We start from the raw sequence: 17,068 nt of genomic DNA, 5'->3' as shown, positions 1-17,068 counted from the left end.
TCATGCGTCCTCATCTTCTCGTGTCATGTTTTGTTTGTTTTTACCACCGGTCCCTCGGCCGGTTTGCTCGGCCCGAACGTTCGGAACGTTCGGAACGACCAACGGCCGAACAGCCGACCGACAATTGGCAATGCTCGAGCGGGCGGAAATTTCAATGCAAACAAGCTAATTTTCCACCGAAAGGCCTACCGAACGAGAACGGGCAAGGCAAGAGAGCGAACGGAGCCGTCGACGGGCAAAAAAAACCCGGCGAACCCCGAAGCCGATGTATATTTGATGAAGAGCGTGCAGGCCTCCGGTCCGGTCCGGTCGGGGCAAAAATTAGAACCGCATGGGTGGAGGCGATGGAAGCAAATATTTACCACTGCCACCTTCTGGCCAGTTTTGGCCGCCGACACGTGAGGTCCGCCTTCGGGAGCCTCCGGTTCGCCGATACCTTTAATTCCAGCTTCCAGACATTGTTCGCATAGATCTTTGTCCGATTTTACCGGTAAAATTGGAACACTGCTGAGTGTAACGATTGATGTTTATCCGCAGTTTGAAGAGATTGTTTATCGCTTTGAATCCTTCCGATAAGTTTCCATTGCTGAAAGCCATTTGGAACCGTTTTGACATTGGCCGAGGGATAATCCTGTTCCGATTGCTCGTGCGCCACGTTGGGGGAATCGTACAAGAGACAGTAGCAAAAAAGGTTCACCCTCCTCACAGGGAGTGATGTGAAACTGTTGGGGCGTTACTCTTGTTACGGATTATGGTCAATCGGTATTAATCTGCCAGATCGGCCAGAGCTGAGCGTCGCCACATTACGCTACGGATTGTGTCTTCATTCACATCCGCCGCCGCCAGCGAAGGGAGCGTCACATTTCTTTAGCGCTGAGAAGCATGAGAAAAGATGAAGACACGTCTCGTGTGTCCATCCGGTTCAATTACGGTGGCAATCTCACAAACCATGCTACGGGCCAACAACTGGACGCCGGAGCCGGAGACTGGAGCAGAAGATATGTTGAATTGCCGTTACTTTTTGCGCACCAAAACTCCTTTTCGCCCTACCCAGAGTCGTCTTAATCTTCATCGAGGTGCGAAATCGGTGTCGAACGGTGGCGGCTCGGGTTGAAGGTTAAAATGGCACACCTAGCCACAGCCACAGGACGCCGGAGGATTGATGCCGTGCGAGTGAGGTCATGCAAAATGCACGAAAAACACCGACGAAAACGTGATGAAATCTCCGCACAAAGCGGGCATCCTGTTTTCGGAGGGGTACATTTATCGCAGTGCCACTCAGAGGGTCGCTGGTGGAGTTGCTGGTTATTGTGTCTGACGAATGCCTGACGTAAGGAATCAGCGGACCGTTCCGTCCAAGGAACGAAGCCGTTCAGCGTTTCATTTTCCGTGCGGCCACAGGTGCACTCGAGTGCTTTTTCCACGTCGCCGCGGAAGATGTTTTGCTGTGCTCGGAAGACGGATTGCACTCGAAGGGAATATTAGGTGAGCTTTCACTTCCCGAGGCCTGATCCGTCATTCCGTTCTTATTCCTGAAGCGGACTTTGTTGTTGAGGGGCAGCGCAAACAATTGCTGCCGTTCCCGACGAAAGATGTTTGGTTTGTTTGGCAAAAACGGAATGTCGAGCGATTCATATTGCACAAATTAATACCAGAACGGTGGTAAATTAAAAAAAAATGAAAAACCATTAAAAGCTGACGACAACCATCCGTACCATCCACCAATTATGTCAATAAATCATGAAAGTGTAATTAACCTGATTTAAAACGGGCAACAGGAAAGTGCCCTTAATCAAGGCCCTTAACACTTTATAGCCACGGATTATCGCTGGAAGGTGGAAAAAATCGCACACTCCACACTATCGACCGTGCCAACCAACCAACCAACACCACATACACATGACCTCGCCCAACCGGTCCGTGGTCACCGTGAAATATGATATCCGATTAAATGGCTACTAATTGCCGGGTAATCCAATTTGTAAAATCATTCTCAATTATCAACAATTACCGCCGCCGGCAATCGAATTAAAACAGATTTGAATCTTAAAATCCTGAGCTGCAGCTGCTGAATTTATTATGACCCCGTCTTGTGGGGCACAAAAACCCCACCAGCCACAGGACACCTTCAGCCGGGTGCATTCGGTGCGCGTGTGTTCCGGTTTACGGTGTCTCTCTCTCTCTCTCTCTCGGCTCGGCGAAAACGATTGACTCGGGCAAGCCTAGCGCGGTCGGCGTGGTCCACAGGATGGGTGACCCACAGCCAACCCGTGTCCCGTGAGGACACGTCCAAAAACGAAGGGGGGCCGATAGTTTTCCACCAACCCCCATGGGCTGCCATGCTAGTTTTGTAGACTTTTCAAAATTCCGGCTTTTCTACAAATCCCCAAAGATTTGCGCCAGACCGGCCCAGACCGAACCGTGCCCCGAAGCCCCAGGCGCGTGTGGGGTTTGTGGTGAAAAACATACACACATACACACACAGACACGTACGAGGCAGGCTGAACAGAATTATGGTCTAGGAATGTTAATTTATTATTACACTACCAATTAAGCCGGCATCAGTGATAATCATCGTCATCTGGGGAGTAACCGGGCTCCGACCGACCTAACCGCCACACTAAACCACACACATGGGTGTATATGTGTGTTCCGTGGGGTTTGAGCTATGTCGGTCCTTTTGGTCCCACATTGTCGCTCACATCCGGTTCTTGGCTTTAGAACGCACACTCTCCGTCCTTGCTCTGGTTGTTGTGGTTCCGTGACCAAACACGTACACACGAGGCTCTCGATGCAAAGTTTCTTCGCAGCACTACGTCCCCGAGAAGCTATCTCTCTCTCTATCGCTCGAATCCTAGTGGAATTATTTATGGGGCCTAAAGCACCAGCTTTCCGCGTGAGTCGAATGAACAAAGACCACTAAAGATTCCACAGGACTCAGCGGCAGTGGAAGAAAGCCGAGCCAATCGTGCGTCGTACGTGTAATGTAAATTTAGTGCCTATAACATTAACGCTATTAGAGCAAGGGCACTGGGCGCTTTAGAGAGAAAGCTAATGTGGTTTAATTGCGGGCGCCGTAAACGTCCGGTTTGAGCATCGAGAACCCGGGATGGGGGAGCTTACGGCATCACGTACGGCTGCCAATTAGCCGCCGGGGTCTGCTATTTATCGTCTTGAACCACAGAAACCGGAGCGCCTCAGACGCCTCGTGAATCTTGGTGTAACTTTAAATCACGGAACACTGACCGTTGGTGGTTTATGTTGGTGTTGGCCCGTGGTCGACTGAGCATTGCTTCCGGATCGTCACCTCATCGAGGGTGTTTTGGGGTTCCCGGGTGGTGACTTAATTGCCCACCGGCACGGGTAACTTTACTCCTGCGGTCGATTAGTTACGATAATGGGTTTTCGGTTACCGAGGGGTTTCTGTCCCACGCTCTCGTCCGATCCGATTCTGTGGAAGATTCTCTTCTCAGAAAACTTTCCGGCAGCAGCATTCAATTTGGGTTTCATCGTGCTTGCGCCTAATGGTAGGCAATCCGCCGATCACATAGAACTGATCGCCCGCTGGGGGAAATTCAAAAATAAACACAACGATTGTTGGTCGCATCCGACAACTGGGCCCATAAATCTGCTCGAATGCATTCGACACGCGTCGTAAAACCGAACCAGTGGATCAATCGGGCGTTATCCGGGCCGCGGTGTAATCATGTCTCGCCACCTGTTTTTTTTTTTTGGTTGAGCTCAACCATCTTATCACTACGCCCTTATCGGGGCGCGAAGTACTATCTCCGCGAGGGCGTATAATTCAATAAAATTGAACCTGATTTCGCATTAACTTCAATCGCTTCGTATCACCTCGATGACCAAACAAACTAAAATTGGAACCCGCAGCCCCATAAAACGCACCGTAATCTATTTTAAGCCCCCTGATTTATGGCTCCCGGAATGGTCCTTCCGAAATTCCGATTCGATTCCGATCTTCCGATTGTTTTCCAAATCGCTCAACGGCTGCCGAGTAATCGTTCGTGTCATGCAGCGAGACAATCGGATCAGCCCCGCAGACGGGCGCTAGAACCTTAAGAGCCTGCACTCAATGTCCCCAGCATTCCACCGACCGACCGGCTGTGTGCGTCACGCAAACACAGGGTTTCGCAGGGTTCGTTATCATAGTAATATGTTTATGATCGTGTTTTTATCGTTGCCCCGGTGACAGCTTGCAAATCGGTGTCTAACCTCGGCGCAGCTCGCTGATATAACATCGCATCCACCGAAGACTTCATTTGAATCTCCGGCCGAGCGGGAGATGCTTTCCGCCGCCGTTTCCCACACGGCGGAAACGGTTTGTGACCTTATTCGGGACATCGCCGCACGGTGTGTGACGCAAATCCGGAGGCCAAGCTCAAACCGAAGATTTATGCCTTTACAAGGGAGAGTCGAGCGGAGCGGCAATCGGCGGCACGGGGTGTATCTGGTTCGCGTGACGCGTGCGTATCGTCATTATCAAACACGTTTATCGTACTACCGCCACAGTGCGCACGCCACTTACGCGAGAAACTTCAAATTTCAATTAGCAAAATCAATTGGCTGCCACTTCGGTTGGGTGGGTTCACGGGGCCGAGTGGCGTCTCCCGCGGCCGCCGGTAGCGTGTGCTTCCCGGGAACTCGCACTCTTAATGGTCGATAAGAAAATTGACGAAAATCTATCATCCCTGGCACGTGTGTGCCCCGGTACAGAGTGAGTGTCACCGCCGTGCATGATCGTCGCGGCCACTCACGAGAAACTTTAAGAGAGAGCGTGCGCTGGCGCAAATGCTCTCGGTGCGTGACTTAGCTCCTTAAGCGCGAAAGAGAGGTGCCCCCTGAGAGGGCGCTTATCTTTGCGAATTTTCAGTAAAACGTCCACATCCAAGTGCGAGTACCTGCGGGCGAGTGACCGTCCTGGCCCGGCTCGACCGCCGTAGATCGATTATAATTTACCCGCTCGCCGGACCGTTTCGGTCAGTAAACCGTTGACGCACGGTACGGGCAGAAGCCCCTTTGAGCGGTGCAGCTAGGACCTTGTCTCTAGGCGGTGGCCGCCTTCATTCCCTGCTGCCGGTGCCAACGGCGAGCACAATTTTCTGGTTCTTCCACTTTGTTCGTGTGCCGGTTCGTAGAAGAAAGTGCGCGATCCGCCCGTTACCGGTTCTCAGAAGTGATCCTGATCTTGAGCTCGAGCGAGGTCTGACACGACAGCAACCGTCGTAAGGATGTCGTAAGTAGCTTCTTTATTCGCCATTTAAAGGGACCGACAAGGGGATGAGCTCACCCTGCCCGGCCGTACCCAGCTCTAACGGACGGGACCTAAATTCGCACATTGGCCTTGTCGGGTCGGCCTAATTAAGTGCCTCTAATGGGCCGGTCGTCGTTTGTCGAGCGCGATTGTTTCTAACACACCGACCAGCAGCTTCGAGGGCCAAGGGACATCGAATCAATAGGCCAAAGCCTATAGACACTGTGTCAACATTCGATCGCATCGCACATCCGATTAAAAGGGAAAAGGTTCAGTTATCAGGGCGCCAGCGTCTGGAGGGTGTCTTGTTCCTACTTGACGTGGCCTCGTGTGCTTACAAGCTTGTGAAACGTGTGGTCACTTTACGTTCCAATCCGAAGCCATTTTTATCTAAAGCTCCGTCTGATGCAATCCACGCGCCCTCCACTCGATTTCTCTTGTTGATTACCAATCGACGAAATCAGAAAATCTTATCAAGGATTAGGAAGTGTCAATTAGATTTCATTCAATCAGTGAGTAAGGAGCGTAAACAAAACAGTAATGCCACGGTGAGATTGTGGTCCGATTTCAATCCCCCGAATAGCCGTTACGATTTGAATTGATTGCAACGGCCGTTTAGATCCGAGATCAGTCTCGCCATGCTGTCTACGCCCAAGACGCGGTTAAGATACCGAATGGAATTTTCTTTCTGTCGCAAAGCTAAAGTTAGACCAGACTGTGGAATCGGTGCGATCGGCGCACAGAGCATCGTAAACCACGGCCTATCGAACCCACGTGACGCATCGTAAACCGATTGCACGTTTATCGATCGAACACGGATTACCTGCACCGATAAGAGCCTGCCTGCCTGATTCATCTTCAGGGTTATTGTCAAGTGCAGTGCCGTAGACACCCACAGAGAATGCTAATGGGTAGGCCCAGCATAAACTGGCTACATAAGCTACATTCTAGAACCCGCTTATCATCCTCAGGATCTCACTCATTCAGCTTCTAAAACCGTCCCGGTTACATACTACACTTCTCCATTCACTACGACCCCTGCTAGTAGCGGGTTCAGCGGTAACGACTTTCGACTTTTTAAACCGAAACCCCATTAAGATACTAGGCCACCAACGGGAATTCCAACCGGAACACACGACGTCTGACGTTCGCCGGCCGGACAGTTAAACGATCTTTACGGCTGATGCTTGCTCATCATCATCATCATCATCATCGGCACACGTCAAACGATGTTGTTGTGTTGCGGATCGGTTAAAAAAAAGACTTCTTCGTTGTTGGCGTCTGAACGACAGTTTGCTACAGGTTTCGTAAGCGACGTCCGAACGTCCGAACGGATTCTTGGCAGACTCCTGGCCCCGAACCGGTGGCCGATCGGTTCAGTCAACCGCGAGCCATCGGTCGGGCAGCATAAGTGGTTAAAAAGTGCATCTCCACACAGGGGTGTTTCCTGCGACGGATACACCACTGAACCTTTACCGACATGGCCGACAACGAATCGCTTGGACCGGCTCGGACCGGCCTCGCCATACCCCGGATACAGATTAGGTAAGGCGCACACCGGTGGCCAACGTGTGCGATCGCGTGACAACAGTCAGGGGTTCCGGCGGTGTAATCGCAAACACGAGACGCAGGTGACTAAGAGGAACCCCGAAAACTTCGGTGCAAACCCGGAATACCAATTACCGGGATAGATAAGGCCGGGCCATTTTATGGCCACCGCCCCCAACCTAGCCTTTTTAGTGTTTCCGATCTGTCAGATTTCACCTGCACACCGGCCCCTTATCTTTACTGATGCTGCCGAATTGCTCTGTTTTTCTGCCCGGTGGTTGCTGCTGTGCGGAGCTGTTCGGGGCTTCGGCGCAAATACTGATAACCATTTTTGGCAAACAGCAAACAACTTGTGCTGTGCTTTGAAGCGGCGGCGGCGGCGGCAACATAGGCCCCGATCTCGCGAAACAACTTGACAACGGACCGGCAACTGTCACGATACTGTCGGAATCGGATGGATGTCGAACGTGGCTTCGTTGCTCTTTGTTTCCCTTTTATTGCCCAAATTAACAAGCGCACCTCGCGCCTCTTATCGCGCTTGTCGCGAGTCCCAGGTTACTGCCAGGCCAATGAATGATGGATGGATGTCGAGCAAGCGCCAGGAGGGGCCTGCCTGCCTGCCTGCCTGATGCACCGGTGCATCTACTCATAAACCCGGTTCTCGTGTGGCCATTTGATTTGACGGGGAGCCGGAAAAACTTTTCCCACCTCGCACGGTTCGTTTTATTTTTATGTCCACCCAAGCTCGCGGCTGGGCGCCCCGAAATCCACCAGCTGATTTTGGTCCGAACCGAAACCGCGAGCCATCTGATCGGTTCGGTTTTCGGCGACTGTCCCGAAATAGACTTACGGACCAGCGCGGACGTGGGGACGTTCTTGAACTTCGCGCCCGGTTTCGGTTTTCCTTCTCGTCCGGACGCGTGTTGCGATGCGAGGTAACGTCAGTCACTGGTTGGGACCCGTTACCAGCCATTAACCTCCTTGAAACTTCCGTACTTTTCCGAACCCCGATTCGGATGAGCTCCGCCCGCCCGCGGAACCGTCGTGTGTCACGTGAGACTTATGCTCTCGGTTTCGTTTGTGTTCCGTTCCGTACTTTTTTTCTGCCCCCAGTTTTGTTATGGGAAACGGCCACAAGCACACGAAATCCGGGTCCGGGTGTGGCGTGTCCGAAATCTGGCCCTTCTCCGCGCGGGTGCTCGGTGCCAACAAATTCCGCCTAATATCCGTCGTGTCGAAAAATCTGTTCATTACCCCTGGTGACGGTCAAAATCAAGGCCGTCCGATGCACTGCACGCGCCGGGGTGCTTAGAGCCAAGTACTTGGCACCCAACAGACCGATTGCGAAGGTGACGGATTTGTTGTGAGACCGATGTCCGGGCAGGTGTTTCCTGTGGCCGGTTTCCGGAACCGGAACGTACGATTGTTTCGGCTAGTGGTCGGAGATTTATCACCGGTCTCCCGCGTGTGTTTATCCTCCGGATAAGGCGGGATTTATGACGCAACCGCATGTGCATGGCACACTTTATCTACGAGGTTAGCGTCATTTACAACCGCCAAACGTGACCACGACCCGTGCCAGGAGGTGTGTAAATTACCACTTGACAGAACCGTTCGGTCGTTCGAAGAGATATGCGAAAATCGCGTTCCCTCCGTCAGCTGATCAGCGCGAGTGATTAGAGCGAGTCTTCGTGGTAGGACGCCTAGGGCCGCTAGGGCTTGGCGTCGTCACCCGGCAAGTACTGCGTGCGAAAAAGTTTAATTTTAGCGCACCAAGACCGCGAGGCGACCGAAGCCGATTGTCTTGGGAACCCACCATATTCTCGATGTTGCCGCTTGGTGGCTTTCCGAGAAACACGACCGTTCGCCCGGACCGGAAGCAACGTGAAACATAAGATGGGCCAGGCACGAAAGCGAACGGTTTCGGTGTGACTCAAGACATTCCCGGGTCCAGTGTCCGCACCGTGAGCCAAAAACCCTTACTACGCACTATTAGAGCACCCCAACCCGCCGATGAGTCACCAGCTCGCGCGAAACATCTGACACCTCGCTCACTAACTAACGCAGACTAACACCTCCCTGTGTCATCGCTTCCCAGGCGGACGTCGAGTGACACGCAGCTGGACAAGGCCCAGATCAAGTCGGCCTCGGTCTACAACATACACGGCCTAAGCGGTTCGCAGCACTCGCTGAGCATCACGCCGATCCACAAGGATGTCGTCGGCTACCGGGGCAGCAATGAGTTCATACGTAAGCTAGGGCTTCCGGTTTCCGTTACCTCACACAGCTGGAACACACATCCGCATGACCGCATACTCCCTCTCCCCGACAGTGACCGACGATAAGCAGTCGACGATGGATCAGATCCGTTCGATCGGACCGTGGTGCCGGCGCAAGTACAAGAACGTGTGCCGGCGAAAGATTCTCTACAAGCGCGTCCCGGTCCTGAACTGGCTGCCACGCTACTCGGCCGACGATGCGGTCGGTGATCTGGTGGCCGGCATCACCGTTGGCCTCACCGTGATCCCGCAAGCCCTCGCCTACAGCAGCATCGCCGGCCTTCCGGCAGCGGTAAGTGGCCCTTCGGAGCTCGAAGCACGAGCACTAACACTAACGGGGTCCGTGTCCTTCCCACAGTACGGTCTGTACGGGTCGTTCGTCGGGTGCTTCGTGTACATTCTGCTCGGCTCGTGCAAGGACGTGCCGATGGGACCGACGGCCATCGCGTCGCTGCTCACGTTCCAGGCGTGCGACGGGATCTGGCAGCGGGCCGTACTGCTCTGCTTCCTGAGCGGGCTGATCGAGCTGCTGATGGGTCTGTTCGGGCTCGGCTTCCTGATCGACTTCGTGTCCGGCCCCGTCAGCTCCGGCTTCACGTCGGCCGTCTCGCTGATCATTCTCAGCTCGCAGGTGAAGGATCTGCTTGGGATCTCGGCCAAAGGGAACACCTTCATCGAGCAGTGGACATCGATCATCGATAACATCCAAAACACGCAGCTCGGTGATGCGTTGATGGGTTTCACGTGCATCATCGTACTGCTGCTGATGCGTCTACTGCCCCGGATTAAGGTTGGGCCCCCGGAGCCAGTCGATCAGTCCATCGCCCAGAGGATCATCAACAAATCGCTGTGGCTCGTTGGAACCGCTCGGAATGCGATCATCGTCGTGGTGTGTGGTGGCATCGGAGCAGCGTTCTACGAGAACGGCAAGCAACCGTTCCGGATGATTGGCGAGGTGCCGAGTGGGTTACCTTCCGTGCAGGCTCCACCCTTCTCCGTGCCCGAACTCGTGGGGCCCGATGGGAACGTTACGCAGGCGTACGAAAGCTTCGGCGATATGCTGTCGAACCTGGGCTCGATGCTGATCGTGATCCCGCTGATTGCTCTCCTGGAGAACATTGCCATCTGCAAGGCTTTCGGTATGCGTGGACTTAAGGACTTCCGGTCGCCGATCTCTGACAATGTTTTCTCTCCCCGACAGCTGACGGAAAACCGGTCGATGCAACGCAGGAACTGATCGCCATCGGAGCGTCCAACATTGCCAACTCGTTCGTCATGGGCTACCCGGGAACGGGAGCCCTTTCGCGTGGTGCGGTCAATAATGCGAGTGGAGTTCGCACTCCATTCGGTGGTCTCTACACCGGGCTGCTGGTTATACTGGCGCTGCTCTTCTTTACGCCCTACTTCTTCTACATCCCTCGGGCGGCCCTAGCGGCGATCATTATTGCCGCGGTCATCTTCATGATTGAGGTGCGCGTCGTGAAGCCGATGTGGCGCAGCAAGAAGACGGATCTGATACCGGGGATTGCGACGTTCGTCGCCTGTTTGGCACTCCCGCTCGAGTACGGCATCCTCGTTGGGATCGGGCTGAACATCCTGTTCATCCTGTACCACGCGGCCCGCCCGAAGATTCACATGGACCAGGCGGTGACACCGTGCGGAGTGAAGTACCTGATGCTGACACCCGACCGGTGTCTGATCTTCCCGTCGGTCGACTACGTGCGCAACCTGATCAACAAGCAGGGCCTCAAGAGCCAGATCCCGCTGGTGATCGACTGTACGCACATCTACGGTGCCGACTTTACGGCGGCCCAGGTCATCGACACGCTCATCAAGGACTTCAAGAGCCGGAACCAGTTGCTGCTGTTCCTCAACCTGAAACCCTCGGTCGGCAACGTGTTCGAGGGGGCCGATCTCGAGTACCGGGTGTTCTACGACTTCGAGCAGCTGGACAAGGCGATCCAGGAGTGCCGCCGGAAGAGCATCCAGCCTTAGCCGCCCGTGCCCGGTCGCAAGTGATCTGTACAGTTTAGCCTTAACGATAAGAGTCCTCTCCGCCCCGTCAGTGTACCGTAGGCTACCTCATAGGTGGACCAGTCCGTTCGTTCCTAGACCCCTTCCCGATTTTGTTGTACTATTTAGTGAGTAACCGGAGTAGCCATGTAGTCACGCATCGAAAGACACCGTTAGCTCGTAAGCCATAAAGACGAAGACCAGATAAACGCTGAATACTTATTTGTAACGGGGTTAAAAGGGTCCCACCTCAATCCGGTGTACTTACACTGCAGATTCATCGACGTTTGGAACATCGAGGCCCGGTGCACGTCCTGGTGCGTCCTGCCACCCATGACCGAGCACTGCGATCCTGGGCCGGCGGCAGCCGCCGCGTGATGCAGGGCACTCATCGTCACGTTCCCGGGACCGACGCCGGTGCCGACGGGATTGTAGGACCGGGCCATCGAGGCCGCGGCCGCCGTGTAGCGGTAGGCGGCCTGTGACATCTGGCTGCAGGACGTCAGGTCACCGTACGAGCAGGGCATATTGCCCAGCCCGGTCGGGTCCATACCTCCCTGGAGGCAGCTAGAGTCGAAGCTAGCTGCCGCCTGGTTGAGGTACGAGTAGTCCATATCGTGGGGATAAATTTTGGCGACTTTTATGTTTCACGGGGCGGGGGGACAAACAAACACCTCGGCCAACTCGCCCACCGGAAGCGGAAACTGTCAGTTTCGGTCTCACCGTTCACTCGCGCACCGTTCACTTTACCCGATGACGATAATGTTGATGGCAATAATACTTTCACTGATGCCAGGATCAGGGATCCCGGAACTCCTTCGCCCAACTTTGGCCACCACACCTGGCGGCCACCCCGCGGGTTATGGAATTAAATTAAATATTAATTTCCTGCCGCATTTCCGGCCGCGGCCATTACCGTCGTTCCGTGCGCGGAAGTGTTTGGCGGATTCCGCTTGTGATTGTGTGTTTTTCCTGGGCTTTTTTTTACGCTCGCTCTCCCTCTCTGTACACTTCCACGCGTCGAAATGTCTGTCAGTGCTCGCTTTTTTCGGGGGACCACCGATTTCCCCCGCCTTACGGCCCCGTTCCGGGACTTTTATGTGCGTCGGTGTTATTTATTTTTATTATCCATGAATTTTGCACTCAACACTCCCCGGGCTCCCGGAGGTTGCGCACACAATTTGCACGTCGTCACGAGGGCAGTTTTGGCGGCTCACGAACACAAACACCGAGATCACTGGGCTGGGAGGATATTTGGGGGCCTTTCGGAATCGCTACTTAGCGGGGTGGTCGATGATGGCTTCGACTTTTGGGGGTATAAATTCGGAACCAACTTCAGGAAGAGAGCCTTTCAACTAGGAGCCCGTTTTGATCACATAAATATCTTTACCAGGCTCGTTTTGGGACACTCGCATCACCACAATCCGTGTTCCGCCACAACATTCGGTAATTCGAATTCGGTTGCTCGGAAACAACAACGCGCAACACGCAACGACCGCTCGAAACAACAAACTGACCGACTCAGACGAACGTCACGCCAAGGACCTGCTGCTGCTGCTGCTGGTGCTCCCGCAACTGCGACCGGTTGCTTGCATTCGCCGAAATCAAATGATAAGCTTAATTCAATAACGGTGAACTCAAAGCCTGACTCTCGCCAGTCCAGTCTATTGTTCCAGGCGCGCGTTCCCCTACGGGTGTTGTGTTAGCGTTGGTTTCTATCCTGCCAAGGACCTCGCCTCGCCTCATGTGTGCTGTGCGCGAGGGTGCCAAACACCCAGCACACTGGCACAGCCGTGCTGTCCTTTGTCGTCCCGTGGTGTCCTTTTCGAGCTAGCGTTCCCTTTTCGACGCACCACCTCGTACCGTTTGCGTAAGCGAGAGCGTCTCGTTCGCTGCGCAAGGATACGCGTGATCTAACCTCGAAACAGGGGAAAACCCGTCTGCTCTGGGCGTGGCCATCAGATCAGGGCCCCTCGTCCAATGGGAGCGCGTTGCGAACCCGACACAGGACCGCTGCTTCGGCGAGGAAAATCCGTGACGTCACCGTTCCAAGAGATTCCCCAGCCGCCTACTTGGTGTGCGTGCGATGCGATTACCGACCGCGGAAAACTCCAAGGAGTCCAAGGCGGATGGGGCCGATAAAGAGAAAGAAAATGAAGGATGAAAAACACAAACAAACCGCGGAAGGAGCTAGCGAGGACACGCGGATCACCTAGCAGCTCCGACTGCTAGGTGCGAGGCGGGAAAAACGAGTGCACCATTTTTATTTGCCATTTCAGTTTTCGACACATTTCGGAACACAGATTTCCCTGGCCCCACACACTCATATTTTGCCGTGTTGGGAAAGCCTCAACCCGGAGTGCACTTGGTGGGGCTCGCCCCTACACATAGACAAGACATTAACGGCCGTTCTGGAACTTATGCGCCGACAGTATCTAGGTTACTACGACCCACGGATGTTGATCGATGTGCACCGTGTCTTGGGTTTCTCGCCGCTCCTCGTCGAGTGTGCCTTGGAGGTGAACTTTTATTGGATTACAATTGATGTGCCGTGGGCGCCCGTCTTAAAGAAGATGTTCGCCCAACATTGGCCGAACCGGAACCGGATAGCTCTTTACGCCACCCGGCGTGTGCCTTTAATAAATATTTCGTTGTAGATTACATGGTTTGAAATACGATTACACCTCTTTTCCAGCTCACAAACACTTAACCGTGAGTTCCTGTATCTGATCACTGGCATCGGCCACCGAGTAAGGAAACTCTTCCATACCGTGGCAGGCCGCCCCGTGATGGCCATCCTTCGTAGCCACCACGATGCCACCCATGAACGCAGGATAGTACTTGGCAATGCGCGCGATAGCCCGCTGGCCAGCCTCGGCCGGATCCAACCCATTGCGCATTCCCTCGACGGCCAGCAGCGCCGGCAGGAACCTCATCATAACATCCCCATCACCGGTAGCCACCGCGGCACCCACCTCAGAATCCGCATACGCCCCAGCTCCCGGTATCGGCGAGTCACCAACGCGACCGGGGATTTTGTGTCTTGCGCCATTCGTGGACGTTCCGGCCACCACATGGCCGGACTGATCGATCACGATCATACTGATCGTATCGTGGTTGTACCGACCGAACGTAAACTTTGTACGATCCGCCGGTGGTGGTGACTTATGGTTCACTTCGTTCGCGGACACCGGTTCATACGGTCCACAGGACATCGATGGTGAAGGCATGACATTCTAAAAGAGATCGGCAAATTAGTAACACTTTTGCACTGACCCAATCGATGTGCCGCGCCGTGATACGACTGTGATCGATGGGCCTCGAGATAAGAGGACAGTAGCATCGCCAGATAAACCGAGCTGCTGGTTGCGTACCTTCCAAAAATTAGGCTGACAATGGTTGGCCCTCCACTGCCTCCACATGGTCCGGGACGAGACGGTCTGCAGGGATTCGCGACGGAAGCCCATCATGAGGGCAAAGTCCGTCGCCTGGCTCCCGGCCAGCAGCGTGTGTTCCGTGTTGCGCAGAACGTGTTTGGCTACCTCGGCCGCATGTTTCACTTCGCGCAAAGCGGCCACGGCCCCCACGTCCATCGTGCTGCCGTCCATCAGGAGCGCATCGAGCGTCGTCTCGCCGTTCTCGTCCGGACTGCCACCGAATCCGACCGTTCCGTCGCACTGCTCCCGCTCGCAAACGCTACATCCCTCGACCAGGGCATCGATCGGATAGAACTCACCGACCGTCAGCGACTGATAGGCTGTTTGTGATGGGACGAGAGATGAGTATTTGAAGTGTCCACCGGTAAACGGCGTTACCTCGTAATGTGGCGTTGGTGAATCTCCATGTAGTGGCCACCAACGGAAGTCCTGCGTGGCTGTTGGGAACTAGGGCGAGGGCTACCAAAAAACTGCACGCAACCGTGAACCACATGACGACGTGCGATGCGCTGAACCGATGTTTGTTTACTGCCGATGCCCGTTATCACTGGAACTGTCAATTATCAGCTCGGCTGGTGGTGTTTGTGTGGCCATCGCTCGCTGACGCTAGGGGTATGCGTGAAGTCGATCACTCGCTCGTTGATAAGTCCGTCAAATGATCTCGCTTTGTTTGGATAAAACTCAGCCTCTGCAAAATTATAAAAGTAAACCAGTCAGTGGAGAAGATACTAAAACATTACAAGTCTTGTAACGAATTTATGACCTTCATTTCAACCTAAAGTTGGCACCGGATTTTTCAATACCAACGTTCACTTTTTTCGCTATAGGATATTTTCCGACCAGAAGAGATTCGCCAGTTCCGCAATCGCCAACCAATTGTTAGGGAGAAAATAAGAATCTATTTTTCCATCCAGATCGCTACGCACCGTTGGGGGTCGCCCGGAAAAAACATCGCACCCTCAATGCTTTGGCCGCCGAAAATGGGTCTGTCTGAGCGATGGCCACAGCGTTACCATTGATCACACCGGTGCCGGGCTTGCCAAGGATAACCAACGCCCTGGACCCCATCGGCAGCACGGTCAGAGACCACCGGGATTCCCGGAAAACGCAACCCGGGAAGCCGGGCCCAACATTGTGTCATGGTCGCCGGCGGGCAAAACAAATAAATTCATTTAATTTCGTTAATTATTTTCCATCCTGACCAAACAACGCACGACACAACCAATCACTCGCCCGACCGAGGACATCGGTGAGCCGAAAGGCTCACCAGCTCACGTCCGGTGGCTCTGGGTAGGATTTTTTGTGTTCGGCCACCGCGGCACCGATCCAAGATCGTCGACCGGGCGGCTTTGATTTCCGTTCAATTTAGTGCCACCGTCAAACTCAATCACGCGTCCGGCGGATTGCCGGGAAAAGCGAGGGAAATTTATGGTCCCCGGGCTCCCTGCGACCGTGCATTGCGTCTCGATGCATTCCGTCGCGAATAAATCCTGGATCCCCGCCGTGATGCACCGAAATGCATCGGCGGTGACCGCACCGGGCCACAACCGGAACCGGCAAACGGAAACCAGCGGTCCATGCGGAATATCATAAATTATCCGGTCAAACCTCTGGGCCTCGTGACGGGACACGCAACGATGCGCAACGCCAGGCGCTGCGAACCGGGCGCTCATAAATTGCATCCTGCATCGTTGCAACCGTACACAGCTCCGGGTTCCGGGGGGGAGACGAGCCGAGACCTTCAGACATGCAGCGCGCAATCCGCCGCGCGCCTCGGTGCGGTAAATATTATGTAAATTGTAATTGACATTAATCGAATTTTTTCCGGCCTCACGGGCGCAAGCACTGCATTCAATATTTGCATTCTCAGTTGATCCTCTCGGATGCACCTCGGTGGCCAGGGAGCCACCGCCATTGTTGCGAGCCGCGATCGGCCAAAGGGGTGTGGCTGTGCAAACAGGACGCAGCCTGGCACACCACGCGTGTGCCCGGTCAGGTTGCTGCTAATTACTTTAGCACTTTAACCCGAAGGGGTCCGGGTGAGTACTTAACTAATTTAGCCATTTTCTGCAACACCGCACTCGTGCGACCGTTGGATCGGACGGACGGAAGGACGACCGGGTTATGCCGTGCCGGTCCGTGGCCGTGGCTGATTTGGTTGATTACAACGCTGAATCCACCCAGCCCAACCATTGTGCTGTTTGTTGTTGTAACACACGGGCGGAAAGGACGAAAAAAGTGAGGGCCAGGGGTGACGCAATATTTGACGCAGGACACTCGACGCCCAAAAGAATCAACCGGAACGGGTTACGGAATTAACGACTTTTATTTACCAAACGCCGTATTCAACTGGAGTTGGAATGGAATCAAACGGAGGTTTTGCTCCTAATTTTAGTAAATTTTCCAGTCATCATGCCGTCTCCATATTCATTATCTCCCTGCGCCAGTTATTGCAAACATTAAAAACTCCCCGATTCCCCGTCGTCGTCGAATTCTGTGGAGCAGAGCACCGCACCTAA

General features: G+C 54.0%; 3 protein-coding genes across 3 annotated transcripts in view; 1 reads left to right on the top strand and 2 right to left on the bottom strand.

Annotated features, from left to right (window-relative positions):
• The window catches only part of LOC131205473 (paired mesoderm homeobox protein 2B-like), a 31,630-nt gene extending 19,904 nt beyond the window's left edge, over positions 1 to 11,726 (bottom strand). The window contains exon 1 of the mRNA XM_058197579.1: positions 11,381 to 11,726. Within this exon, the coding sequence (XP_058053562.1) occupies positions 11,381 to 11,726 (346 nt within the window). The remainder of the gene's footprint in view (positions 1 to 11,380) is intronic.
• LOC131205472 (sodium-independent sulfate anion transporter-like) lies at positions 6,671 to 11,244 on the top strand. The gene is made up of 5 exons (XM_058197578.1): positions 6,671 to 6,817; positions 8,919 to 9,070; positions 9,153 to 9,391; positions 9,458 to 10,238; positions 10,301 to 11,244. The coding sequence occupies exons 1-5, from the start codon at positions 6,753 to 6,755 to the stop codon at positions 11,092 to 11,094; spliced, it is 2,031 nt and encodes a 676-aa protein (XP_058053561.1). The 5' UTR covers positions 6,671 to 6,752; the 3' UTR covers positions 11,095 to 11,244.
• Positions 11,727 to 13,319: 1,593 nt separating the features above from the next.
• On the bottom strand, positions 13,320 to 15,063 carry LOC131211217 (N(4)-(Beta-N-acetylglucosaminyl)-L-asparaginase). Its single transcript, XM_058204619.1, has 3 exons — positions 14,928 to 15,063; positions 14,487 to 14,869; positions 13,320 to 14,348 (listed from the first exon to the last, which is right to left on the bottom strand). The coding sequence occupies exons 1-3, from the start codon at positions 15,040 to 15,042 to the stop codon at positions 13,809 to 13,811; spliced, it is 1,038 nt and encodes a 345-aa protein (XP_058060602.1). The 5' UTR covers positions 15,043 to 15,063; the 3' UTR covers positions 13,320 to 13,808.
• Between the last annotated feature and the right edge of the window lie 2,005 nt (positions 15,064 to 17,068).

The sequence above is a fragment of the Anopheles bellator genome, chromosome 1, assembly GCF_943735745.2.
Source record: "Anopheles bellator chromosome 1, idAnoBellAS_SP24_06.2, whole genome shotgun sequence".
Lineage (NCBI taxonomy): Eukaryota > Metazoa > Arthropoda > Insecta > Diptera > Culicidae > Anopheles > Anopheles bellator.
The sequence above is the reverse complement of the archived record's forward strand: the minus strand, read 5'-3'. Positions and strand labels throughout refer to the sequence as shown.